This window comes from Anser brachyrhynchus (genome assembly GCF_964034855.1).
Source record: "Anser brachyrhynchus genome assembly, chromosome: 2".
NCBI lineage: Eukaryota > Metazoa > Chordata > Aves > Anseriformes > Anatidae > Anser > Anser brachyrhynchus.
Window position 1 is genome coordinate 26,686,448 of NC_137695.1, and position 27,310 is coordinate 26,713,757.

The following is a 27,310-nucleotide window of genomic DNA, read 5'->3' on the forward strand; positions in this document are numbered from 1 at the left end:
TTTTATCATTTTTCCTTCGAGTTATATTATGTATTTGATTGTGATAATGCCCTGTTCCCAGTAGCGCTGAATTAAAAATTGGAGAATGCTTTCAGTTGGCTTGTTCGATTTTCTACTTGGACACTTCTAAAATTCCAAGTCTGAACAGGTCTATAAAAACAAATGTGTTTTCTCCATCCTCTGCAGCGTCCCAAGCTGCAGCCTGTGAATAAGGCAGCAAGGTCAGCGAGAGCTGCAGGGGAAACCTGTGCAGCCGCCCTGGCAGGGATTAGGCTGCCGTTGCTCTTGAACCCGCTGTAGGGCATTGCTGAGAGCACTCCTTCGCTCAGGCTTCTGGGGCAGATCTGACATAATTATCTGAAGGAGACAAAACAACTAAAGGAGAGGGTAGGGAGGGAACCCTGGGCCTGTGGTTTGTTGTCCTCTCACTAAGGAGTTTTTGCTCTTGCAATCGGAGCCATCAGGCAAGGTCCCATTGATTCCAGTGTGTCAAGACCAGGAGCTCAAGGGGTTTCACGGGCACAATCTCAGGCTTAGCTGCCAAACCATGTGTGTGCTGAGCTTTCAACATAATCTCTCTGCTTCTGGAAATAATTTTGTTTTAAAGAAATCTCTTTGTTTTTTTGACTAGCCATATCTGTTTGCAAATCTTGGTGCTGCCCTTGCCCAAACTTTTACATGCTGTTACATGTTCTGTATTTTGTTTCTATAATGCTTTTCTTTCCCATTTCTTTGTTGCTCCCTCACTCAGAGCCTGGATATGATTGATGATGAGGTGAGATACCAGTGTGCTGTTGTGGTGAACTGTGTGACCATCGCGTGGCAATGTGTCGTCTCATTTGCAGATTTGCATTTCTTGTTTTACCGTGTCGTGTGGCAAAGCCCCTCGTTCGAGCACAACACGCAGTTGTCACTGCCTCTTCTCGCGTCGTCTTCAGTTCCTCTCTCCTCTCAAGGCCATGGCAAAGTGCAGTTTTTGTGTGTGTTGGAAGGGGGAGGAGGGTCTGTGTCAGAGCACATCCACCAGGCCAAGCAGCAGCAGCACCAAGCTTCTGCTGGCTACACGAGAAGGAAAAGATAGAGCTTAAACGCTCATTTTCCTGTCCCTGTGAAATGAGTGACCAGAAGCTGAAAGAGCTCCAGCATCGTCTAACCCGGTGGAAAAGCTGTAGGAACAGGAGGCAGCTGCTGCAGCCCAGAGCAGCTGCTTTGCTGACCGGAGCTTGAACAGAGCAGCTTTTGTCTCAGGCCCCACTGTCATACCCTGGGGGGAAGAAAGTGGCGGAGGGGGGACATGGGGGGGCTAAAGCAGCTGAAGCCCCACCTGCCCCTCCTGGTGCCGTGTCCGTGCTCTCCTCTGCAGCACAGACAGGGCTGTGGGATTGCTGTGTGTTCCTTACCGCTCCTCTGTGTCATCCCATAGTCCTCCACGGGTAGCATCGGTCTCGCTGGCTGTTCGGTGTCACCGCTTTGAACTTCAGACTGGTTTTCTGAGTTGGCTTTTTTTTTTTTTCCCCCTGAATTTCCTGTTTCATAGCTTAAACACAACGTAAAGATCGGTGAATGTGCCTAGGAAGTGGAATGCAGAATTCACTGCATCTGGTAGAAAGATCGTAATTTGGGGAATAAAAGTCTTGAGATGGCGTAGGAGCGTACCTGTTTTAAATTGTGCCACCTGGCCATTTCAGTCCCTGCTTGTGTTAAAGGGAATGCCAGTTCCTTTTTCTTGTTCTATTTATAAATAAAAAGCTTTTTAGGTACCACGCATCAATTCTGGTGTCTGGCTAGATACAGATGTAACACAGTGGCGTGAAATTGTTATTATAGCAGTATAAAGATAGCACAGGCACCTCTGCTGGCGGCTTGTACAGAAGAATGCTGTCTCTGGTCGGCGTTTCCCTCTTAATAATAACGCAGCATGTTTTTGTCACAGATCCTGGATGACGGACAGTCTCCAAAACACAGTCAGTGCCAGAACCGGGCTGTTCAGGAGTGGAGCGTGCAGCAGGTTTCCCACTGGTTAATGAGCCTCAACCTTGAACAGTACGTGTCTGAATTCAGTGCCCAAAACATTAACGGGGAGCATCTTCTTCAGCTGGATGGGAGTAAGCTCAAGGTAACTGCCTGACTGGACTTAAGGAGTAACTGTATTATTTATTGTCACTGGAGATTATCTTAAAGGAAGCAAGAATTCAGAGAAAAGGAAGAATCCAGAAAGCAGAGGACCCTTGTCCGTGGAGTGGTGATAGACTAGAATAATAAACAGGGAGTAGAAAGCCGCAGCAGCACTTGGAGAAATTCTCATGTGCACGTAGGTTCGGAAGCTCCAGAAACAGGGGGCATTTGCTGTGTGAAAACTCTGGGTGCACGCGATGTACCCATATTTGCATGCACAACTCATATAGTAGCACGTGTAAGTGGTATTTGCATGCATGTATTTCTCATCCAGCTCTCTTCTACAAGAAGGTGATTCAGAGAAGATTGTGAATAGAAATGCATCAGGAGTAGCAACTGTGACATGGATTACTGTGATACTGGAGGCTGGGTACCAATCGTACTGTCTTAGAACTAAATACAGTTTTGATGTATAAAGTATGCATTGGGTCTTGTAGTGAAAATACGAGCTTGGTGTTGTCAAAAATGACTACGGGAAGGAGTTGTGGGAGGCTCAGCATATCTGAAAGTCAAAGTTTGGTGTTTCTGAAATTTCACTAACTCTAGGGTTTTTAAAAGACAGCAAGTGAGGTTCTGACTAAGACACAGCTGTGGGAATTGGGAAGTCTTGTTCTGTGTAGATTTCAATGACTTCAGGCAAACACTTTAATGTTTCTTTGTCTTGTTTGATCAAAGAAATGAGTATAACAGAATTTTGGTTACAATGAGACCTAATTCTTTAATATTGTAGAAGTGGAAAGCATGGAAAGTAGTACAGGTGTAAAATGTTATTACTTTCACTTCAGTAATGTATCTGACTATACCTCAAGTTTGCTTAATTGTGATATTCTTCTACCTGAGAAGAGTTGTTATTGTTAGAATATGATAAATTTGATGAGAGATTAAACAGTATGAAAATCTCTTTCTTTTTTAATTTTGTTTTCCCCATCTCAGGCTCTTGGTATGACATCCTCCCAGGACAGAGCAATCATTAAAAAAAAGCTAAAGGAAATGAAAGCATCCCTGGAGAAGGCTCGCAAAGCTCAAGAGAAAATGGAAAAGCAAAGGGAAAAGCTTCGGAAGAAGGAGCAAGAGCAACTGCAGAGGAAATCGAAGAAAACAGACAAGTGTTCATCAGATGCAACAGAGGGCACTAATGAGCAGTGATGAGCAGAAGTGCTGCTGAGTTAGTGATGTGGAGGCACTTCGGGGGAAGAGAAACTCATATCCACTCTGTTGCCCCTTCAGCTTTCTTGCATTCATGACACGAGTGTGTACAGAGAAATGGGGCTATAAATAGGACGACTAGGGAACTTTATATCGTGTAGTTTTATTTTCCCGCATATCCAGCTCACGCTCGTTGTTGTTGCCATGTTAAACAGTCCCAGCCCCTCGGTTCGTTTTGTTGTTGTTGACAACTAACAGATTTCATATTTGTGTGGCGGTGTTTCCTTCCAAGCTACTCTTTTCTATCGAGCTCTGTGTGTTTGGTCACTTCAATAACCAGCATGATGCTGAGGAGCATGGTCCACTGCTTCCCCTCTTCTGAACAGGATGGCCAGTCAAAGCAACCAGTGAACGCTTATTCAGCTGGGTAAAAGGAGTCGTTCTCTGCCTGATAGGAGCTGACCTAACTTTCTAACTGGAACTTCAGCTTCTCTGCCGGGCTTTGATACTCGGTTCCGTCTACTGGAGTAAGTTTCATCTTGCATCAGTACCTTGAAGCGACACTGCTCCGGATACACAACTGTTCAGTGACTTCTTAATATACACTGGAGATAAAGACAGAAGAGTTGACATCCCCCCTGGGTAAAAGACAGGAGGTGAAACTCTTTCTGTTAACTGTACAATAGTTAATCCAGGAAGGAGGCAAAGCCTTAAATGATTATGTGGGTTTACACAGAAATCTGAGGATAACATTTATCCTTTAGGTATCTGAGCGAGGATGAATTTCTAACTAGAGCACAGCATATAGATCTGTATAAATTTCTTTGTGCTCCCAGTGTGTAGGCAACTTTCTTATAGCACACTCCGCTTTCTTTTTCATGTATTTTGAACAGGAAACTGGGCTTATTTTGTTTTGTTTTGTATTTTTTTCCAAGAAAAACACCACATCTTCAGATGCATTCTCCAATAAGTATTGGAAGTGTAAGTTTTGTGCTGTGCTGTTATGAAGCTGTCATTGGAAACATTATCAGAGTCTGCTAAAGACTTTCAGTTTTTACAGAAGTGCACTTTAAGAAGAGGAAGAAGAGGGATTCTGGCTAAAATTAAATTCTGTACATTGCTGTTAAGATCAATGCTGCCCTGGAGGTGAAGGTTACTAAATCCAAAGCTGCCATGTATTAACTATTTTGATTGATGTGTTTAAAGAATATCCCTAACAAAACAAGAATTTTGAAGCGTAGGCTGTAGAATATTTGGATGGTTTAACAGTGGTCTTGTTGCATATGTCAGAGGTTTCTATTATCCCTGTCTGTGAGTCCATTGGCGAAGCCTGCTGAGTAGTTTTGGCTATGACAGAAGCAGTGGATAATGTTACTGCCTCTTAAGAGCAGTATTAAAATATTCAGTATTTCTTGAAAGGAATGGAAAGACAACCAGCAAATATCTACAACAAGAAGCTGAAGGTGTTACATTACTGCTTTTAGTCAAAGCTAACTATGCAGCAGCGTCTGTATTTGAAAAATATCACTTTCCTTTTGTGCATCCTGCGAGTTGCAGTCTCCATCTAGTTAGTCATGTTAACATGTGAATTGTTTAAGACGTTGATGCACAGTTACAAATTTGAACGTAACAATTGCCAGCCTAAAAAATGCCAACATTGAACTCTTTGGAAGAAAATGTTTGTTTAGTTTGGCTTGGCTTCTCTTCTGCTCTGTACTTTATGGCATTCAGATCTGTGTCTGTCGAGTTCTGTGAAGCTCAGATTTGAAACAGTTGGGGTGCAATGTTTAGAGTTAAATGTCTTTGATCGTAACAATTTCTTTGATGTGTAAAATGCTCTGTCAGCTGACAGAGCCTAGTTCATTCAAAACTAATGCACAACAGATCTATTTAGTCTTAGCTTTATTTTTCCTTCCAAATCCAATTTCTACAACTTTCTGATGTATGCTCTATTCAAATACAAAAATGAAATTACCTTAAGAAATACTTCATAATATTTCTAAAGGCTTGTGATATTTTTCTTGAGATAGACCACTGGCAAAAAAAATACACCTGCTAACAAGAATTCTGCATTGAAATGAATCTTTCTGCACTCTTCGTTGGAGAAAAAATATACAGATGTTTAATAGCCTCATAAAACTCACATTCTGTTATTTTAGGAGGTTTTGAATTTACATTCAAGAGAAGTTATCTGGAAGAAACTGGAAATTTAATATTTTAAATACAATGTTGATAAAATGCATTCGATGATTTTAAATTATGTTTACATTATAATGTTTAAGTGGTTGTATGCAGTAATCTATGGTGGTGTTCCTGTTCTGTGTTCTCTGTTTTCCTAGGAACCTGAGCAGACTGCTCGGCATATACATGGAGTTTTCCTTCTTGCTGCTTAGAACAATTTCTCATGAATTTCTTTGTAAATCAAGCTCTTATTCTGCAGAATAACTAATTCGACTTAAGTCCTTTAAGTATCCGGTGGGTTTTATTGCTATGTGTAATTTTACTTTGTTAGTCTCTGATTAAAAAAAAAAAAAATCTAACTTAAAAAGCAGTAGCTTTAATTTAAAATAAAACCATAAAATGCATATTGATCAACACATAAAAACCAAAAGAAACCAAGCAATGTCAAGAGTTTGTTCCTCTTTCTGTGATAACAGAGATTTATGCGGTTCCTTTTACTAAGTATGTTAACATTTTGGGGACATACAGAAATGTCACCAGATTACAGACATAAAGACCGGTGCAGCAGTTTGAAACTTTTATTCCTGTTCTCTAGGATCTTTAAAGTTGCGTTGCATTTCCTCCCCTTGTGTTGTGTAATGACATACACGAAGCAGAAGATGAGGATGTCTCATCATTGTCAGCTTAATTTCCTGTAAACCAGTGCTAAGTCAGCCTAATGGTTTGTGTGGGGGGGTATTAAGAAGAGACAAATGCCCCACGCTAAATGACTGGAAAGAGTTTTTCTTTGGGCTCACCTGCAGATGTAACTGTAGCCTACTTTTGCCCGTTTATTTCTGGAGTTAAAGCTGTTCTGGATGGGCTGGCTACAGAGTGCTGTGCAGGCGGCTCGCGTTAGCCGTGTCCCTGTGTCAGCTGCCCAGCGGGGCGACGCAGCTGCCTGGAGAAGTCGGCTTCTGCACGGTGGGGTCACCTCTGTGAGCGCTGGCTGTGCTTACCCTGCTGCACCTTGCCAGTCTGTGGACATGCAGGTACCGAGCCTGGCAGGGAGCAGGCACAGCCCGCAGTGCAGAAGGGAGTTAGGTGGACGTGGAGCTTTGGAAAGGAGAAGTAGGAGATGCGACAAGGCAGGGCGCCTTATTCCTGAAGTCCTGCGCTGAGGCTCAGGAGAGCACGGTGGCTCTTTGCTGTATCCAGATCTCCCGGACATACTGGTGTCACTTGCTGCCAGCTAGTTTTTCCTACGTGGGGTGCCTGCAGCCATCTGCTGTGAGTTAAAACTCCCAATTAGGTGTCCGTTTGCCTGGGCAGATCAGGACCAGGAGGTGAGGCAGGAGCCCAGGCTGTTCTGTTTGCATTTCCCCCGTCTGAGCAGGACCGGTGGTGCTTGCTGTGAGCAGAGCCTGTTCTCGATCACAGGCTAAAATCTCATAGTGGAACAAAACCAGCACTAAAAAGCTGGGTTTTAGAAGAATTACTGAGCAGCTTGCCTCTGAGGCTTGCCAGTCCTCCATTCTGATTGACGTTCAGAGGCGCTTGACACCCAGCACCAGGATACTTCAGCTGCATCACTTCCATCAGAGCCTCCTGGCCTCCTGAGCTGCTCCCCCTCCACCTTCTGGCTCATGTGCCAGCAAGCAAGAAGTGGGCGATGTTGCACAGCAATTTTGGAGAGTTAATTCTGTTCCATGCAAAGCCAGGGAAAGAAATGCCACTTGTTACTAGTGCAGAAGCCAGTTGTACAGTAGGAAGGCGAAGGATCCTTACTTAGTTGTGCATGGCCAAGAAGTGCCGTGTATAGCCAAGAAGCGCCACTGTAGGCACCATCTCAACATGGAAAACCAAAAGGGTTTGCGCATAGATGTAGCTCCTTAAAGACCCTGCAGTGCCGCCCGTACTATTTATCAGTGCTGAAATTTAAGGGAAGCTTGCAGGAATGAAGTCATGTGTTAATTGTTTAGCCATGTGTTTACAAAGGAAAAGCAAAACCCGATCTGGCTCTTTTTAGGTGTGGCCACTTCCCCTGCGGTATCATCAAACCCAGTGGCGCAGGGGCTGGACCCTTTCAGTTGTATTTCCCTCATCCCATGCTCTCCCTCACTTCAAAACCTCAGGAAACCTGTGCCGTGGGCCAAAACACTGAAAATAAATAAATAAATAAACGTTTGAAAGAAGCAGGCACATGCTTAATTAACTTGTAAGTCCTTAGCAGTTGAGTTGGGCAAAGTGCACAGAGGAGTTGAACGGTTCAGGTTCAGTCTCGTTTTGGTAGTGGCTGAAAATAAGGAAATGAATTGGTCTTTCTAGAAATGAAACATTCGGGTTGTTTGTGGCTTGATTTCTCCTGAAATAGGTGCACGTGGGTTTGTGTGTGTAGGCGCACAGGTCTGGCCATCGCTACCCATGCAGCCCCTTCACCAACAGCTGGGAGCTGCGGGGCTGGGGGGGATGCGGAGGAGTGAAGCCTTCGCCCTGAGTTTCCCTTGTGTTTTTTGTAGGGTCTCCAGTAGTTAGCAGATGGCGAGATTTTGGAGTTCTGTTAAAACCATCCCCATGGCGCTCCTCTGGAGGTCTTCCTGTTTGTTGGCCTTGGGGTGGTTTTGTGGTGAGGGGGAGCTTGGCAGGACTGATGTGTCCGCATTACTATTCTGGGAACAAAAACCCATCTTCATATTTCCTACACCTGACTTTGGTTTCTGTTGGCGCGCTTTCAGCAGCTCGTTTCTGAGCGGGGCAGTGCGTGACACCCAACGTGACGTACCCAGGCATCGCAGTTGACGGCGGGATTGCAGAGTCCCTTTCGTTAACCTCCTCCGCGTGTCTTACTGTAGCTTCTCCACCTGTAGGACTGTGATTTTTTCGAAGCTGTGACGCCATCACCGTGACACCGAGCCCTCCAATCCCTCATAACAAAGCGCGCTTCCTGTTGCAAGGGGCGGTGGGACTGGTGCTTCTGCCGCAGGCGTTAAGCAATGGTTTGACAGAGGTGGGTCTAAAATGCACTGTGCTCACTGTAAAAATTGGCTTCTTATGTTGTTTCTTTTTCTACGGTCGAAGAGGTGGTTGCGCTTCAGATTTTTTCCTTTTTCTGTTGTTTTTTAAAGAGGTTAAATGTATATGAAGTGCATGTTGATCCTGAACTTTTTGTTTGTACATCTTGGTGTCTAATCATCTGCATGAAAGACGCAGTAGTGCCATGTCTGAGCTTGTTCCCTTGTGCTTGGTTAATAAGAACTTCTATAGATTGTTGAGTTTTCCCCGAAACAATTTTCTTTAATATTTAGTTATTTGGAGACATCAAAACAAAACATCATGGTGGCCCTTTGTTTTCTTACAGTTTAAATACAAACAACAAAGCCTTGTGGTTTGAAGTTAATTTGTTAGTGTAAATAAATTTCTTGCCAATGAGTATTATTGTTGTTAGACAACGAATGCAATAAAATGAGAAATCCTGAATCTTTATTAGAATTTGTTCCGAGTCCTCACTTTCCTGGCCAGTTGTTGGTTGTTTCGGAAGACACAATAAGTGGTAAGCACGGGAGGGCAGCTGCTGCTGCACGCGCCGGGTTCGCAGCGGGGGGAGCCTTGCCCCACTTGCTCCTTCCTCCCTTCTGGTCGCTGCCGAAGATTGCTTTAATCCCAGCTCCTGGCCAGAGGGCCGCGATTCCCAGGCATCAGGTTGGATCATGTACAGTCTGTAATTATGTTAAAGGAGGTTAAAAAAATAGGGTAAGGAAAGATAATGGCGTTTTTATCTGAATATGCAGATGAAATGTACAGCCAGTCTTGCCGCAGGTTGATGTACAAATCGGCCGCCTTCACACTGATGCTGGCCGATGTTTGTCTTTAAAACTGCGTTAGTTTTGGTTTATTGAACATGTTACTCTCAAGTGTAGCTTAGCGGTAATGGATGTTCTGCATAGTCAAAGTACAGTTCACCTGCTGGACATGGTAACAAGCCTGTATTTTTATTTATTCTGTTTTAGTAAAGCATTAAATTAGGAGGGCACTGACTGTCCGATTTGTCTGGTGACTACAGCCCCTAGGATTTACATCTGGCCGAATCTAGGCCAAGTATGCGGCCCTTAATCTGGATGGGAAGCCTCCTAACCCAGCCTGGGTTTCCCCGTGGCTGAATCACAAAGGTTTCCTTCTGCCAATACGGCCACCACCTGCAGGAAGATAAAAGCATCCCCAACCCATAAACCAGATGAACTTAGTTAAAATAGGTACATTACAGCATTGAGGCTCTAAGTCCAAAACTTGCGTGTAAAATGTGTCTGCCCAGCAGCATCCCGAGCCTGCAGCCATCACACCTGTGTCCTGGTAGTTGGTACAGGTTGTCACCGATACCTGCAGGCTGGCTTCTGAAATGCCTGGGTTAGGGTTAGGGGTAGGGTTGTTAGTTTTAGGGTTAGGCTTAGGGTTACGGTTAGGGTTAGCATAAATGTAGTCCCAAAACAGTGCCTAGTCGGTGTTTCGGCTCTGTTACCACCGCTTTGAACTTGAGAACAAATAGTGACACAAACAAAGCAATCATTTCACAGAGCTAGCTCAAGATGTTGATGGCTAATCACTAGTGAGTCAATAGCCCAGCCCCTCTTTATTGTGAGCCCTTCCTTCAGATCAGTCCCGCTGCTTTGCTCCGGGAACACCGTGTGTTCCTCAGCCGCAGGTCCCTGCAGGAAAGCACGCCGCTTCCCAGGGAAATTGAAAATATCCTGCGGGGAGAGAAATGGCTAAGGAAGGAGCAGCAAAGGCAGAGCTGCGGTAAATGACATCGCTGAGCACGTGGTGCTGTTGGCTGGTGCTAAAGCCGAGTCCTGCAAAGAATGAGACAAAAGTCATCCTCATCTGGGGCCAGTTCTGTGCAGTGGAGCGGCACTTGATCAGCCTTCTGCACGCTGTGGCGAGCAAACAACTTGAAACCCTGCTGCAGCTGGACCAGCCCCCAGTTACCAAAGCCTCCAGAGGCAGATAGCAGCCCCTGGGCAGCGCTCAGCTCCCCGGGTTAGGGCTGGACCTTGCTGGAGAGGAGCTGCGGGCACAGTCTGTGCGCCGAGCGACTCACGCAGCGCTGTGCCCAAGAGGGGAGGGCGTCCTGCTGCGTCCTGACAGCCCGAAGCACCCGTCACCACCTCTAGCCACCACCAGGCCCCTGCAGCACCCGCTGGGCAGGGCTGCTGCGGGTGGGACACTGCAGGTGGGACGCAGAGCGCCTCGTAGGCACAGCTCCCCAGGCCGGCAGTGCCGGGCAGCACAGGGGCAAGCCCAGCAGCTGCAAACAGGTGTCCTTCACAAGGCAGCAGCAGCGATCAGAGGTGGGACAAGGAGCTGCAGGAGCTGCTCGGTGTGCGAGGCCAGCCGCGCTAAGGCAAGCAGAGCTCGCTCAGGGGCAGGCAGGCAAGCGGTGGTTCAGATGGCGGCTTCGCCAGGACCGGCGTCCCGCAGTGCGCGCTGCAAAGCACGGGACTGATTGCCAGCTGCAGAGGACGCTTAACTCTGTTTATTGAAAACGACGACCAACCACCACCACCCTCAAAACATCAGTGGATGGAAACCCAGCTAGGTCCTTTAGCAGGGCAGAGTACAGTGCTGTTGATAAGTGCCCATGAGTGACTGTGGAGTGGGTGCCCAGCCGTGCTGAACTCCGCTCCGCACCGCCTGCAGCTCGGCACAGGACAGGCACAAACCAAGCCTGGTGGCAGTCACTGTGGCAAAGCGCCCGCGAAGGCTCCCTGTGCTGTGACAGACAATGACAGCTAATGTGCTTTTCACTGGAGGTCTTTGGGACTTGTTTCCTGCTCCTTAAGAAAAAAACAGTCTTCTTTAAGCTCCCTCTGGAAGGCTCAGTAAGAAACCACTCCAGAGCGATGCCCCCTCTTTTCTCAGCAGGATTAAGACTCATGAAAGTGAAGTAATGTTAGGAAATGGTTTAAAAGGGGAAGAGGGAAGAAGTGAGCCTAAAATATCATTTATTCTCCTTCCACTGATTTCTGAAGTGTTAGGGAAAGCCCGGATCAGGAAGGCTTAGAGAAAGAACCCCTAGCACAGTCCCTAGGGAAGGCCAGGGTCAGTGACAAGAAAGCACACCAGACTGGTCGTTAGTAATTCTCATTAACAAAACCAATTTTCTCAGACAAAGCCCAGAAATCCAGTCGCAACAGACAACTCGAAGTCTGACAGTTTCAGTCATTTGTCATCTGAATTTGAACTTCTGCTTTACCCTTTGTTACTGTCGTGAGGTACTCCACTCTAAAGAGAAGCTGGTTTCTCACCTTCAGTTCCATTTCCTTTACCGCTACGTAAAACTCTTCTTCTGGAGAGGAAGGCTACAATGCATTTCCATGGCTCTGGTTAATGTTTATTGGCACAGTCTCATCCTTAGGAAATCTAGCACAAACTAGGTGAGTTCACAAGGAATTAAATCCTTCCCCCTGTGACAGCTCTTACCCGGGACCAGCTATAGCTCACAGTACAGGGCTCTGTGGAAGACGGTGCCGATGAGCAGCTTCCCATCGTGGATGGATGCCACCGAGCTGCCCTGCAGCACGGAGCCATCGTCGGCGTACACGCGCGTCACCGCCGGCTCCTCCGAGAGGATGTTCTGGATGCGCAGGACCTGCCGGAGGAGGGGGACACGTCTACTGAGAGTGCTGCGGGTAGAAATCCCCCCCGAGGGCAGAGGGAACATCCGGACGTTAACTTAAATAAATCAGCTGGATCAGCTGCTGCGTACGGCAGCAGTTTCACCCTGTGACAGGGCCACGGGTTCTTTTTCCAGACAGAGTAAACAACTGCCCTCTACCCTAAATCTACTGCTACCGAACGGGGTAATTTTGACAAGTGTCTTACAGGGAGCATCAGACAGCTCTAAAACCGAACGTCCGGCCAGCAGCACCTGCAAGCCCCGCCGCTAGCGCTCCGCTGGCAGGGCCTCGCTGGTTGCAGAGGGGAGAAGGACTGCAGTGGGAAGAAGGACTGCAGTGTCACCTGCTGATGAGCAGCACTTGCACAGACAAATCATTCCAGAGAGAACGCTTCTGGCCCTGCTTTGCGCTCAGTCAGTGCTTTCCTTTGGCAAAGAGGTGCTGGCTCAGTAATTAACACAGTTCATCAAAACCCGAATGCGCCACCACAGCTGCACAGAAAGCAGCCTAAGGAGTCCGGACTGACTGAACTGCTAAGTGGAAATTATTCTGTTGTCCCAAAAGGGTCTGAATCGATGTTTGTAAACTGAGGGAGTGCTGCTCAGGTTTCCCATGTGAGAGCAGAAGCTCTCAGCTGGGAGCCAGCGTCATCTTTGCCTTCACAGAGGCCGGCCAGGCACTGTTTCTATGTTAAGTTAAACCAGGATGATATGGACATTGCCACTTTCTGGCACAGACATAGCCCAGAGACCAGTGACATCTCCCAAAAGGCACCTCAGAGGCAGGAAGATTTTCTGGGTCGTTGTAGAAGAGCTTCATCCCATTGGGATGACATCCTGTCCAGATGTCCCCAGTGTCAGGGTCGACAGACAAGTTATCGACGAGCGTGTCCAGCTGCAGGGTCTATCCGACACAGAGAGAAAACAAGAGAGACACTAAATCTATCAGAAGTTCTGGATGCAAAGTATAAGCCTGTCTTATTTTCAGTCATTATCAATAGGCTTATCCACGACTCTCACTGCACACAACCTAGGTTGATTTCTTTTCATTCTCTCCTCCCCTTGGGCCGTCTCCCCCCACCCAGTGTGCTTTATCCCCTCCTCCGAGCTGGGAGCCTGCTTGCTGCTCTGAGCTTTCCCCTTCAGCTGCCTTCAAGCCATTCTGATGTTGGTTTTATTTGTGCTTGGTGGATTCACCCACGCTGCCCAAGGCAGCCTTTCGCCATGGCTCTAGCAGCACTCCAGGATCCCTCCCTGCTGCTGGTGGGACCTGCTGGTGAAGACCTGCAGCTCTGCAGCGGGGCACCAGCCCGCGGCAGGAGCTGTTCCAGCTCAGAACTTCACACGTGAGCAGGTTGAGAGGTGAAGCCTCACGGGGACTAATCTGTCTGAAACCTGCACGTAGCTCTTTTTTTGGGAACAGCCGCACCTTACCTTCACATGGGTTAAATTCCAATTAGCATGCTTTTCCATAACATGGACTTTATGATCTAATATATCTGCAACATAGATGTACCTTCAAAAGAAAGCACCTCTTAGCAATGTGCACGAGTAAGCAGACCCCCAAAAACAGTCACTTCCTCACGTGTAAACCCAGCTCCTCCTGCAGGGAATGCCAGCTCACAGTCCTCGCATAGTAACAGAAATTTCAAGCAGGCCAGAGTGCACTGAACCAAAGCCAGCCTGCTGAGACACTAATGTAGCTTCACACTGTGCCAATTCTTCCATCATGACACTGAAGCAGGCCTGGGTTTGTCATATCCCCAGATCTATTTTTTTCTTATATTTTTTAAATTTAAGGCCACCTGTCTGAGCCACACGACTGGCTAACACAGGGTACAAACTTCAGGACCGTAGAGCATTCCTCGCTTTCAGAAATTCCGCCCCATTGATCCTTGCAAGCAATATGCACAAACTTCTGTATCAGCTGGTTAAAATGGAACAGCTTTTGCTCCAATTGTACACAAACCACCACGCACAGCAGGAAACACTGCGTGCAGTTAAAGACATTTGACTTCTGTTCTACAAACCCTTTGCATCGCTTATCTTTTACAGGTAGCACCTTGCCTTGTATGAGCCAGCTTAGCCACTGACCACAGAGGTCCTCTGTGCCCAGAGTAGGATTTCAGGATTCTTGTGTCTGATTGAACAAAATCTGAGGCAAGGAGAAACTTACTTTTTATCAGGAGAAATGTTAATTCCGTTGGCTGAATAAAACCCAGCTGCTACTTCTTTAACTTCTTTTGGACTGTAGTAAACAACATTTGACCAGGTTAAACCCAAGTACATCTCCAAGAACATCAAGATGAAGTCGGAGAAGTAGTGATCGTTGGTAGCATAGAAGCTGTCTGGCCCCATAGCCACTATATCATTCACACTGAAAAAAAAGAGAGAGAGAAAATGAGAAAATGAGAAAATGAGAAAATGAGAAAATGAGAAAATGAGAAAATGAGAAAATGAGAAAATGAGAAAATGGAAAGGGAAAGGGAAAGGGAAAGGGAAAGGGAAAGGGAAAGGGAAAGGGAAAGGGAAAGGGAAAGGGAAAGGGAAAGGGAAAGGGAAAGGGAAAGGGAAAGGGAAAGGGAAAGGGAAAGGGAAAGGGAAAGGGAAAGGGAAAGGGAAAGGGAAAGGAAAAACGCCCAGAACTATGCAGTGCTGAAACCTGACCAGGATGGTAGGACATAAACTGGAGATCTGGCTACCTGTCTACAAGCCCACAGAATTTTTTCTCTCTTTTGATTACATTCAGCTGGAAACCAGAAAAAAACAGTAGGAATTGTGACAACTTTATCTTTCAGGCTACCTTTATCTTACAGTCATTTTGCGTTAGTGCAGAGCAAGAAAATTCTGTACGCAAAAAGAAATGAAAAAAGAAATAGCTAAAAGTATGCTTATTTTTACAACACCGCAAATTCAGAATAATAGAGTATCTGAAGATTCATATCTGCAATCAGCTGAGACCGGGTTACATGAGAGATGAAGTGAGTGCCAAACCAAGCTAATTCACTGGCATCAGTCGCAGTGGAGATTACGAGTGATTTAGTGGTACAACTATTAAAAATCTCATTATAGAAGAGACTGGCGGAACACAGTTTTTAATGGTAGGGATAACAAGTAATCAATAAGAGAAAGCAGAAAGCTGATTAAAGAGAAAATGTTTCTTATTAATAATACTCTAAAACCAAAATCATCCTACATCGGATTTTACTGTTCGTCTGGGAGAAGACTGTATTTGGCTCCAGTACCTTGTCAGAAGGTCATGTCGAATGGTTTTCAGATGTAGAAGAGAATTGTCATCTTCTACAAATTTAAACACTTCTACTGTGCTCTTCTGGTGTGGGTGATTCACAACAAAGAGGTACACGGTGTCGTCTTAAAAGAAGGAAATGGAAAAAGGATGAATTTCACTAGATCTCTGCAACACTAGTATGGAACACTTTGGGTTTGGTTTTGGTGCACTTCCCCCCAGCTCTTCAGAAGCAGAATGACGAGTAACAAAGCAATACAGGATGCCACAGCAACCGGATCCAGATCTCCAGCTACCCTTTGACTGGGCTCACCCTACGGAGCACTGCCATATAAAGTAGATTTTTACTATTTTTACCAAGGGAGAAATTAAGTAAGGGCACCATCTCCGTGCCCAGGCCACTGGGTTTTGCAATCTGATGCCCTACAGCGACTGCTTATATGAAATAGCCACAGCTTGCTGGGAAGGAGGGCTGGAACCCTAGCAAATTTGGGCGCTTTGGTTTATCCACCTCACCTGAGAAAGCTGCCCTCAAGCCTTGTCTTGTACTCCCTGTAAAGCTGCAGTCCCTCTGCAGGTGAGACCCTAAATTATCTGCCAACCAATTTCTCCAGTAGCGCTTCTTGTAAAGGGTACCTGCCTTTGTATGCAGGTGAAGCTGCAGGAATGAGTCTCTTTCTCTTAGCATTTGCAGGACTTCTAATTGTCTTGCTCAAAGCCTCAGTGAAAGGACAGGGGAGAAAGAGAGGACGGAGAGCATAAGGGATCTTCTAGTGGTGGCCATGGCCTGTCACTGCAGAGCACTTGCTGCCTCTTGTCTGCTCACTGCTAGTCAGTGAAGCATGTGTCTCCTGAAAGCCCTTGAACCCGAGGGTGAGACAGATGTAAACTGGCAAAGTAAATCTCGTGTGGCTTACAACTCTTGAAACATCTCTCGTGTTTTCTTCCCTTTCAATATACAGGGCAGCTTTCTGTCTCAGACAGGCTGAGACTGCATGCAAAGGCAGTTTGCAGCCGACCTCTAGAAAAGAACCCCAAGAGACCAAATGCCTGAAAACCTTTTTCTCCCCCACCAAGTGCACGCAGGCTATTGGGACTACAATGCAAGACCCCAAAGGGATTCCCGTTGCTCTTTAGGCTGAGATTTAATACCACCTCAGGTCAGAGCTCTCTTTACCTTTGTCTATGTAAGTACTGATCCCATGAGGGTTAAAGGATGCCAGGTCAAACCCACGGCTGATTCTCAGTTCAACTGCTCTGGGCTTCTCTTCATTCAAATCCATCAAAAATATTTCACCTGGTTTGTCTGGTGCGAAGCTCTTTAATCCTGGGTATTTCAAACCCTGTAAAATATAAGAAATCGTTTTTGGATGACAAGTACGAGGAGCACCGCAAGGCTGAAAACACTGGAGGCTTGCTTGGGCTTGCAAGCGTGCATCAGCCTTGCCTTCTGCTCTACCCCACCGTGCCGCAATGCAGGGAGAGGGGCAGGCTCTGCTCCCCCCGTGCACCCTGAAGTCACAGGGCCGAGGGAGCCACGCTGCTGGGGACAGGGCACCAGCTTCTACCCTGTGGTGGCACCCATCCCAGGCGGGACAGCCTTCCCCCCGCCTCTCTTCCCAGCTCCCTGCATCCTCCTGCCACCACCGAGGTGCCACCAGCCCCACCACAGTGCCCACAGGCTGCACAGAACATCCCTGCCAGACCCCGAGCGTCCCCGTCAGCCAGCACCGAGCACAGCACCGGGGTCAGGGACAGGAATGGGACTGCCGCACCTAGGAGACACCAAGACACCCCCTGGGCCATCATCCGACCTCAAAACCACCCTGGGGCAGCACGCTTCCTCCAGGCTCTCCCTGTGTTTCAGACCACTTCCAGAACTGACACACCGGGGGACAAACTGGAAGTCCAGCGCAGCCAAACGCATCCAGCAGAAACAAACGAAAGCCACGGTGAGCGGCAGTTCTGTGGCAGCTCACAATTTCTGCCATGAATTTTGCAACGATACTGTTCTCTGTGTGTCCCCAGAGCACATAAATCCAAAAAATAAAAACAAAAACAGCTTTTGTTTTAGAAAATAATCCCTGGGCCTCCTGATTCTGAAGAAAAGCTTGAGAAACTATAGCCTAGAGGCTAAAAGAAACAATCAGGAACAACAAAATCAGCACACAAAATCTGTGTTTCGTGTGGGTTTTTTTAAGATGATAGGGAGCTGACACACCTTTTCAACAAGGGAGAGGTTGACATTTCAACATTTCAAGCAAGCAGCATGAAAGAAATTCAGGGTTACATAAGTGCAGTGGGATACACGCGTGAGAGCCGCCACCAGCACTTCTGTGTTGAGAAATGCACTTGCTCAAGCAGAAGGAAACGCTGGGGAAGCCGACTCAGGACCGGGCTGTTCCCAAGGAGCCAGCCAGGGGGGCAGAAAAGGAGCCCGTGCTGCGGGTTTCACCTCTGCCCTCTGCAGACAGCGACGCAGGCCGGCCCCTGCGCAGAGAGGGAGCGCGGGCACTTACGGAGCTGATGAAAGCCAGTCCGTTAGGAAGGATGTCGATGTCTTCCGAGCCCCTTTCTGCAAGAAAGAGATAAAACAGCTTAACAATTCTCCGCTGAAAAAAAAAAAAAAATGCAACTCCCATTTAGCGCAATCCCAGCTCACACGAATGCCGCTTTCTGGTACGGCTGCACAACAGATAAAGCTCAGCGGAAAAATTCAGCAGGGTGTTGAAAGCAAGAGCAGCGCTCCTGGTCAGGCGACAGCCCCGGGGTCACCACCTCTCCCCAGAGGCTTTGGGGTGCCCCCAGCGCCGCAGCCCCCGGGCAACGTGGGATGTTCAGCCCTGCAGCGAGCGCTTGGTGCAGGTTTCAGACAGAGGGGCTGTCGGGCAGGGCTGCGGGAATCCCTCAGCCCCCGTGCTCACACCAGGCAACCCAGGGAATTCTGCACGCCGATTCTTGCGGCTGGGCTGGGACACTTCGTTAAGACGAACAGCCAAATATTTAGTTAAAGCTCTCGACTGGCAGAGAACCCGCTCTATCTTTAACAGCTAAGGACTTGAATAGGCAGACCGCGTTTTTAACTGTGGGTAATCACTTCCAATATCGCCAGTTCCTGCAGCCCCTGCAATATTTTTCCCTGCTAAGAAAAAACATAAAATAAAAGCCCTTCAGTAAGAGCACTAAAGCAATTTCAGGCTTTGATCAAGTGCTCTCCACAGAGCTTTCGTCTGACTCAGGAGCACGTTTGCCATCCCATCCTTTCAGCGCTCCCCAGCAAATCAGCAGCACAAGCAGAGCTCCCGACGAGCTGTGCTCCAGGGGCCAGCTGCACCCCGTGGGTCACACCATCACATCACGCCCTCCCCTGCCTCACGTTATCACGACACACCGGGGCCATCCCAGCCTGGGGACTTCCCAAGCCACGTCCTGCAGTCCTGCAGGGGCTGCCTGCAGCGGAGCCACGGAGGGCTGCTGACACGGACTTTGGAGCTCTGTTGCTCCAGGGAGCGAAGAGCTTGGTTGTATGCAAGTCCTAATTGTCCCAGCAGTAATCCGGCCAGGCTGCAATTTACCCAGGGAGGAACCGGATCCCCGAACTCACCCGTCCAGGCAAGTGCCAGAAGCACCCTCCTCCCTGGGGAGACGGTGTCACGACTTCCCCTGGAGGGACAAGGGATGGGGACAGCCTCACGACCCCACCCTGTGCCACCCACTGCACTGACAAGCTGAACATCGCTGCCTTCTTAAGAGCAAAAGGTCCCGAGCCACGCTGTGCGGGGAGCCAGCCCATCTCCCCACCTCCCAGCTGTTCCTGAATTTCGACTGGGCTGGGAGGCAGCGGGCACAGAGATGTTCAGAGCCTGCATTTCCCAACCAAAATCTGAATGTTCAGCTCTACTGACGTGCTGGTTTAAGCAACAAGCTCCTTTTCTTTGCCCCAGCTCTTGGGCTCCACAAGCCTGGACCCGTTTATAAAACGGGGCTGGTGGCAATTCCCCACTTGCTGGGATTGCTGCAAAGATAACATGGATAAACGTCAAGAGGCTCGTGGTGACAGGAGCTAGACAGACAGCGTTTGCTGGCAGACCACGCTGGTGAGCGGGCAAATAGCGTGAGGTGTAATTTATTTCCTCTGAACGAGATGCAGCCAAGCACGGAGACAAGAGAGCTCACTGGCAGCGGGTGGTTAAAAAGCACAAATTTGGGACGGGAGAGGAGCGAAGCGAGAGCACTGCCCCGCTGCTTAGGAATTGCAGAAGCACTCACTGCCGCCTAGAAACTGCAGAGCAAAGCAAATTCGGGGCACTCCTGGGCTCCTGGCGCCTGTGGCAGAGGGCGAGCAGGGTTGGAAAAGCAGGAAAAAGCTCGCTCAGCAGCATCCTGCAGGAGCTGGAGAGGGAGACAGAGCTGCGGGGACCCCGGGGGGACGTGATGGGAGGGTCTGCCCTCACTGGCACCTGTGGAAGAAGGGAGAGGAACTGACCTGTTAGGTGTCCAAAACAGCTGAAGTTTGGGCAACGCAGTGCCCGGCTGTGCCACGCTGAGGGCTTGTCCACCAGAATATCGGAATAGGCAGGGTTGTGTTTTTTTTTTTAAATCAAGATACCAAGAAAAGTTGCTGTCTATCCTAGAAGCATGATTTAGTCTGTTCTTTATTTTATCGTAGTACGCGGTGTTCTGCTGATGCATCTAACAAAAAAAATGAGTTTTGTGTCCCAAAGGAAGCAGACAGCATGCCTGTATCCCAGGCATCTTTCCAAAATGCAAGTTTCTCCAGCAGTTTATGCAGTCACTTCTTGAACTTCAGGAATTACTTCAGGGCATATGGTTAGCTTATTATAAACCAGCAACATGATTAGACACCCATAAAATTCAGAAGACAGTGTTTATTCAACAAATCTATCCCTTTCTGCCTATTTGTGAATGAGCTTTAGGATGAGCTACATTTTTTTTTTGTTTCTTTGCTCAATGTTTGCATCTTTGCTTATATTGCACAATATTTGAAAAGCAGAACAGATCGAAGTCTTTAAAAAGAGAGAGAAAGCAGGATGAAGTTGTGCAGAAATAAAAGGGTCCACTAGCGAATTTTTCCATTTACTCCAGGTTTGCTTCCTTTACTACTGACACATCGCTTTCCAAGCCATTGCAACAGACTGCACCAGATGCCTGTGCTTCCATGTACACGGTGGATAGCCGAAGATTGTTTTGCTCAGAGCTGACCCAGCCCGTTACCTATGTCCCACTTAAGAGGCTACGAGGACTATTTTAAAGATTAAAATAAAGACAGACTGTTTGGTCAAGAGTATCTTAGAATTTTAAAGGACAAAGGCCCAGGAGGACCAAGATGCACAGGTACAAAGACATCTCAAACAAAGCCACCCACGTGAGCAAATGTACAGATCTGGGGAAAAGCCCTGGTTTGAACAGCACTACCTGTGCAGCACCTTGACGCTAGGGCTCCTCGGTCTCCCCGAGAAGTTTAGCCCTCCCAGTCACATGAAACGAATCTCAGAAGACATTTGCATGGACCTGCAAACTTTTAAATCTGCAGCAACCCTTTGTTGTTTCCATTTCCGCCACACTGGACCTGCCGAGCGAGCTTCGCCGTTTGATTTTTCTGAAGAGCAGCAAATGACAGAGCGGAGCCGAGGCGAGGCGCACGGCTCCGTGTGAAGGGCCGGTGTTTTAGGAGCCCGTGGAGAAGCAGAAATGAAGCCCTGTAAATTGATCTGCTGCAGCCTCCAAGGAGAGCTGGGTTCTCAGAACTCACCTAATCCCCATGTAAATGTCAGGCACCAAAAATGAGATATTGTTTGGAAATTAAACAAAACTACGGCTGCGATTTCCAGTTCTCTCTCCTTCCTCAAGCGAGCAAGCATTTTGCAAAGGTCTTGTAAAACAGATATAGTGATGTGCTTAAAATAATTACTCAGAAGTGATGTACACACAAATCATCATCAAACAAGCACTATCCCGAGTCTTGTTTGAGTAAGTTACAGCTCAGTCTTGAAGACTTGGAAAGTTTTTTTCAATTGCAATTTCTAATGACTTCTTCTGCACATAACCCCAGGCGAAGGAACTCTGTAGACACTCATTCATTGCAGTAATGTGACTTTACAAAGGTGTTCCTGACGTGAGGAAGAAGCAAGACTGACGAAATCACCACAGTGACTCAGCAAGCTGAAAGGTGAGGCTCTTAAGTCTCGTCCAAAGACTTCATTACCCATGCAAAATCCATGCAAATTTCAACAGAACATAAGACATCTCTGAAAATACCACGGAAGGGGGAAAAAGAAGCCATTAAGGCTCTATTACGTTTAAAAAGTAGAATCTGGGGGAAAGGGAGATGGATGACATGTTTAAAGCTATCAGTTTTATACTCGGGTTATACGAACGGAAGAAGGAAAAAAAAGTTAGAAACATTCCCATGTGTTAAGCACGTGACCTAAAGTACAAAGTCAACATTTCAGCTGCTCTGTTGAACCTCTTCGCAAACCAGACTAAGACGACAAATATGACCCCTTGGTCTCTGAAACCACACAGCTACTTCGTGCGACTGCGCTGAACTCCGTCTGCCGTTTGCACTGTCCTATCCTAAACGTCCCCAAAATGAGGAGCTGAGCCAGAGGCCCCTGGCTGGCATGGAGCAGGCGGGCAGCTCCTTCACCACATGCCTGGGGAGTCGTCTGAAGGCTTCCACCCTCGCAGCGTGGCCTGTCTTAGAGCTGTCACCAGCTGACAGCCACCTGAAGGCACCTGCCCCACCAGCCAGCACACCCTCATCCGAATGCCAAATAAACTCAGTGACTTAGCGAAGGAGCCGCGTTTGCAAGGTACTTGTTATCTAAAAAATAAAATTAAAAAAAAAAAAAAAAAGGAACAGAAGCTTTAAATACCGATGACAAAAAGCAGGATGCCAAACAAACTAGTTTTTCAGTATAATTTTCTCCCTGTGTCTTCTCCCTACCCTGAAAGCCCAAGCAGCAAAGTATGTCTGAAAGTCAAATGCGCTTTCAGGATCAGGCTGAGAAGCTGGCTCTAACAACCTGTTTCAGAATAAGACCAGACAAAAGCAGTGGACTCGGTGGTTTTGAATACATACCAATCCCTTTTATGAGCTGGCAATTCGGGAGGGTTACAGGGTCGATTTCCCGTGCAGCATTGAGTCTGTTCCTGCAAGAGAAAAGAGCAGGTTGACAGCACACAGCCACTTCTAAAGAAAGTAACACTCCTTGTGTGTCTTTAGTTTATTGCCTGCCATATCTCAGCGATGAATCAGATGTAAATTACTGAATAAGCAAAACCCAGACCTGACAACAACAATTGCTCCAAACCACCACAGTGGTTACAGACTTCCAGAGATTAAATGATTCTCCTAAACTGAGTATCTCCAGGAGCTTGACCCACTTCAGGAGTTTCACAAGCTTTCATGAGCTTGTGCCACCCACCACAGCTAAAATGACAAAATAATTCGAGGGTCTGCCACGCTTTCTTCAGGTTTCAGCCACCTAAGCCTAGCAGCAGCCTGCAGTCAGGCCCAGCGTTTCCGATGGGGAGAGGGCAACCTTCTACCCCAACCTCCAGCTACATCTGGTGGCCAGGCCACCAGCAGCTACTCGCTCCATTTCTTATTCTACATCCAAAAGCAGCAACAGTGTTGTTACAAGGCAGGACTGCTCATGTCCTAACAAGTGGGACTTGGGAGTAGGCCTTTTAGGATTTATTTCCCTGTCCCTTCATCTTAAAAAGCTTTTAGACTAACATCTAATAATGCATCCTTCTTTGCACGCGCACTGTGCGGTCCTGTTGAGGACGTACTTGCTCCAAGCACAGGACACTCTGAATGCAAAGATCCCACAGCAAAATCTAGCCACGCTTGCCCCCGGTGTCCCCTGCAGAGCCGTGCCCTGGCTTGGGCCGATCACGCCCAGCGTCTGCACTGCTGCTTGCCTGGGACTTCTCCCTTTCCCATTTGCAGGAGTTTTCCCCAAGCGGTCTGCGAGCCCCGCAGCGCCAAAAGCACAGCAGGAACCCAGCCAGCAGCCCGGCAGAGATGATGATATCCCGACGGCATTCCCAGGGAAACACTTTGTGAACTGGAATGAGAGTAATTCAAAAGGACACTGGTCACAAGCCTACAGCACATACAGAGGCTTTTTCAAACTGCGTCAGTTTATCTAGCTCCGGCAGCCTTGGCTACTGAGCCAGATGGCCTAGATAGCTAGCTGGCCTTCCAAAAACATATCGGACGTGCGGACTGGGGGGGATGCAGCTTCAAGAAAAGCAGGAGCTCTGCCAGCTGGTGCCACCCCAGTGCTTGGCACCTCTCCCCACCCGCTTCATTGTTCCAGCTTCAGTCCTCCGCCTCCTGTCCCGCTTTGTGAGACGCACACAGCAGGCATTCCCCCTCCTTGAGCAGCGCCCTCTTACATATTCAAAGACCTCTCTCTCTTTCACTTCTCTTCTCTAGACTCAGCAGTCCCAGAACTTTCCTTTTCCTGACAGGACTGAAAATCACCTCCAACTGTTGGTTTTGCTCCCAGTCCTCTTCGAACCGCCAGCACCTTTCTGGAAGCACGCTGCTGTTTCGAGCAGTACGCAAGCTGAGGGCTGTATCAGTACAGAGCGTTATGAAATGATAACGTTGTGTACATATATGAACAACAGATACTGGTCATATAGATATCGTTCATATATATACAATCCATATATGCCCGTATATACATACACATAGGAACACTGTGTTCATGTATATATGAACAATGTCATACATGTATATTCTTCTGAGGAAACCAGTAATACAGTATAATTCACACTCGGATTTCATAGATTTGATAAGGGCTTTCTTCAGGGAAGAATTAGCAACTCCAAATTGTCAATAGGAGAATCTGTGTCACTTCAGTCAGTAACACACAAGAATTTCTTTTCCACTGAGCGAGTCTTACTCAAGACCATTTCGCAGCTATCAGCAACATAACAGATGCATAAACAACCCCGATTTAAGAAGAATTAGGTCTGTAGGACTTGTAACAGTTCTTCAAGCCTTATCTTTTGAGCATTTCAGGGATTTTTGTGTCCTACTATGCAGACACAATATACCCAACTCTCACGAAGAGCAAAAGGGCTTTGCTGGATTCCTGCCTTCTGGGTGGGGGTGGGTAGCAGGGAGGCCAGGAGAATTTGGGACTAACAGCTCTCCTCTTGAGGCTGTGCCTCCACGATTGCAGGGCACGCCGCTATCAGAAGCCGCACGCTGCCCAGCTCCCTGCCCGCCCGATGGCTGCTGCTCTGCCGCAGCCTGCTGAAAACACCACTTGCAGGAAAACCCACTGAGCGCCACAGACGCTGGGGGACCCTGCTTTTAACAGGATACCTGGCTTTACCAGATTCCCGATACGGCATTTGTTCTTGGGACTGGGAGAGGGGCATCCCCACGGTCACTGCATGTCGCCAGCAGTCGTGGACTCAGCGCAAGGTGCACTCACACCTGTGCCTGGGGGGGGGGTCCTGTGTTTTGGGGGTCTGGCTGCAGGCAGTGCACACCTCCTTCTGCAATTAGCTGCAATTACCGCAGGCTTATGGCTCAGAGAGCCGGAGGGCATAGCAGCATAGATACAATGGGTTGGAAGGGACCTCCAAGATCATCCAACTCCAACCTGAGGACCACAGAGGTCCGCAGAGGTCAGAGGAGAGCTCACCCACACAGGGGCTGTGTCAACCAGAGGAAAATAACCCAAGAGCTCCCCTCAGCCCCGCTCCCGGTGCCACCGGCGGCCGCGGCAGCCGTGCCCCCGCTGAGGGGCCGTGCCCGGCGGCCCGCAGCTCCCCGGGCCGCCCCCCGCCCCCCCGCCGGGCCCTCACCGAAAGGCCAGCAGCCGCTCCGCCGCCAGGGCTGCCGCCATCCCGACGAGAGCCACCGCCAGCAGCTTCCCCATGGCCGCTCCCCGAGCCGCGATCCCCGAGCCCCGAGCCCCGGCCGGCTCCCGCCCCGCTCCGCTCCGCCCCGGGCCGGGCCGGGCCGGGCCTGGCCGCCCCGCTCCGCCCCGGGCCGCCCCTCGGAGCACGGCGCTGCCCCGGGCGCCGGGCTGGTGCTGGTGGCGTGCCTCTGCCCTCGGGCCTCACGGGGGTCCGTGAGCACCCACGTCCCGTCTTCCCCCCTAAAGTGACCCCACGTCCCAGTTTCCCCCAAAGGGTGACCCCACGTCCCAGTTTCCCCCAAAAAGGGTGATCCCATGTCACAGTTTCCCCCCAAAAGTGACCCCACGTCCCGGTTTCCCCCAAAGGGTGATGCTCGCCCCACTCCCACCGGCAGCTTTCTCCCCTTGCTCTCCTCTGGGATCCCCACGCAGCAGGCTGCTCTTGCAGCGTTTTGGGGTGCGCACCTTGCAGGCCCTTGCAGGGCTGCTCCCTCAGCAGCTCTTTCCCTTTTCCTTTACCCTTTGCCTTCTCCAGGGTCACGTGTAACTTTTGGAAATATAAACATATATGTTCAAAAATATAAAAATGTAAGATCACAAAACATATTGTGACCAATTTGGAACATACTGTTCAATAGAGTAAAAAGGCTTACAGAAGAATGCTTCTGTATTTCGGCCTGCTGCAGCACCACTTTGTTGGCATCTTATTTTTCATTTATTTATTTACATCACAGCTAAATTTGAAAGAGCACATATTACTTACTGCCTGTGTCCCACTTTTGGCCCCAAGTGGGTGCCATTCATCTGAAAAAATGTGGATATCAACAGCGGAGATGAAGAGTAGACATCAGAGTTGGTCATAAGGTGCCAAGTGTAGCCCTACTGTGTCAGACCAAGGGTTTGTCTGGCTTGACAGCCAGCAGCAGCTGTAGCCAGGGGCTTATGGAAACATAAGAAAATGAGAGGCAAGTTGGATTAATCCCCCAAGTCTCTTTCCCAGCTTCTAATTATTTTCAGCTCAGTTTGATGAGCTTTACCTGTTTAGTAACTCTCACTAGATGGCTTTCAAGTAGTTCCCTGTCTCCTCTTGAAGTGAGTAGTGCTTTTATCACATCCTTGCTAATATCACACCACCTAGGCAGTCTGTATAGTCAGGGCAGGAAAACAGTTACATGGAGGTAGCAATTCATATGAAAGGAGTATAAAACAGATTGCGACGTCTTCCCTAAAAAGTGGCCATTTCTCTGCGTTCATTAGACGAGGAGCCTTCAGTCACTAATCCAAGCACAAAAACTGCTCTCTAGATGCCTGACAGTAGGTGGACTGAATCTCTCTTGAAGTCTCTCCCCATCAAGTCCCTCTTGACTGAAAGAAGAGCCTGGCTGTCTCGGCAGCTTACCGCCAGCTTACCTCCTCAGCGTAACCCCCGCCAGCCCGCGATCTGCCCCTCAGCACTGCCAGCCTCCAAGCATCCCCCTCCCCAGCACCCCTTGGCTGGCCGAGCAGCTGCGGCAATGCTACAAAACCCCTGCTGCTCACCCCCCGCCGCTCTTCGGTCTGTTACGATTTCTCGAGCTCTTTGCCTTTGGGGAATGCAGGAGAGACCTGGGAGTGATCTCCCGCTGTGTAGAATGATGGCTAAAAGCTGAAATGAGTTGTGTGCACATAATCAGCTGTAGAGTTCATGTCAGGGGAAAATGTAACAAGCTGGGGAGCGGAGGGAGTGAGCAGAGCAGGGAGATGGGATGTCTTCTTCTGATTTAATCACTTAGACTCTTCTAGAGACAAGGAAAGCAGAGAGGCCCCCTGTAAATATGCTGGGGGGGATTCATTTCGTGTGGAGAACCAGGTGAGTAGCACTCCATAGATGCCTAGTCTTCCTCTCTATCTCTGCTCACAGCAGTAGGACGGTAGACAGCTCACTGAGTAAACAAAAGGTAACAGTCACATGGCTAAAGGTAAAGGAAATCATTTCTACTAAAACCTTTGGAA

General features: G+C 48.3%; 2 protein-coding genes across 13 annotated transcripts in view; one reads left to right on the forward strand and one right to left on the reverse strand.

Annotated features, from left to right (window-relative positions):
- PPP1R9A (protein phosphatase 1 regulatory subunit 9A) overlaps nucleotides 1–8,964 on the forward strand; it is a 160,810-nt gene extending 151,846 nt beyond the window's left edge. For 7 of the 11 annotated variants that reach the window (XM_080582169.1, XM_080582164.1, XM_080582171.1 and 4 more), the window contains 3 exons: nucleotides 752–775; nucleotides 1,934–2,116; nucleotides 3,109–8,964. In XM_080582169.1, the coding sequence (XP_080438295.1) occupies nucleotides 752–775; nucleotides 1,934–2,116; nucleotides 3,109–3,321 (420 nt within the window). In that variant the 3' untranslated portion in view covers nucleotides 3,322–8,964. Of the gene's footprint in view, nucleotides 1–751; nucleotides 776–1,933; nucleotides 2,117–3,108 lie in introns of those variants that run through there. The other 4 variants (XM_080582170.1, XM_080582173.1, XR_013947357.1 and 1 more) reach the window with 3 other exon arrangements.
- On the reverse strand, nucleotides 8,755–25,431 carry LOC308190602 (serum paraoxonase/arylesterase 2). 2 transcript variants are annotated; one of them, XM_080582189.1, is made up of 10 exons: nucleotides 25,263–25,431; nucleotides 22,504–22,574; nucleotides 17,918–17,973; nucleotides 16,576–16,741; nucleotides 15,397–15,523; nucleotides 14,328–14,528; nucleotides 13,586–13,667; nucleotides 12,927–13,055; nucleotides 11,956–12,124; nucleotides 8,755–9,197 (listed from the first exon to the last, which is right to left on the reverse strand). In XM_080582189.1, the coding sequence occupies exons 1-9, from the start codon at nucleotides 25,334–25,336 to the stop codon at nucleotides 11,966–11,968; spliced, it is 1,065 nt and encodes a 354-aa protein (XP_080438315.1). In that variant the 5' UTR covers nucleotides 25,337–25,431; the 3' UTR covers nucleotides 8,755–9,197; nucleotides 11,956–11,965. The 2 variants fall into 2 exon arrangements, with proteins under 2 accessions (XP_080438315.1, XP_080438316.1); XM_080582190.1 differs by lacking the exon at nucleotides 8,755–9,197 and adding an exon at nucleotides 10,994–11,309.
- Nucleotides 25,432–27,310: the final 1,879 nt, after the last annotated feature.

Bases quoted from the DNA above. Each gene is read 5' to 3' on its own strand.
- LOC308190602 (XM_080582189.1), bottom strand. From the start codon at position 25,336: ATGGGGAAGCTGCTGGCGGTGGCTCTCGTCGGGATGGCGGCAGCCCTG. The intron at 15,524-16,575 runs GTAAAGAGAGCT...CCTTCTTTTAAG, and splicing joins CAGTACTTACATAGACAAAG to ACGACACCGTGTACCTCTTT. The intron at 13,056-13,585 runs GTAAGGTGCGGC...TGTGTCGGATAG, and splicing joins GGAATTTAACCCATGTGAAG to ACCCTGCAGCTGGACACGCT.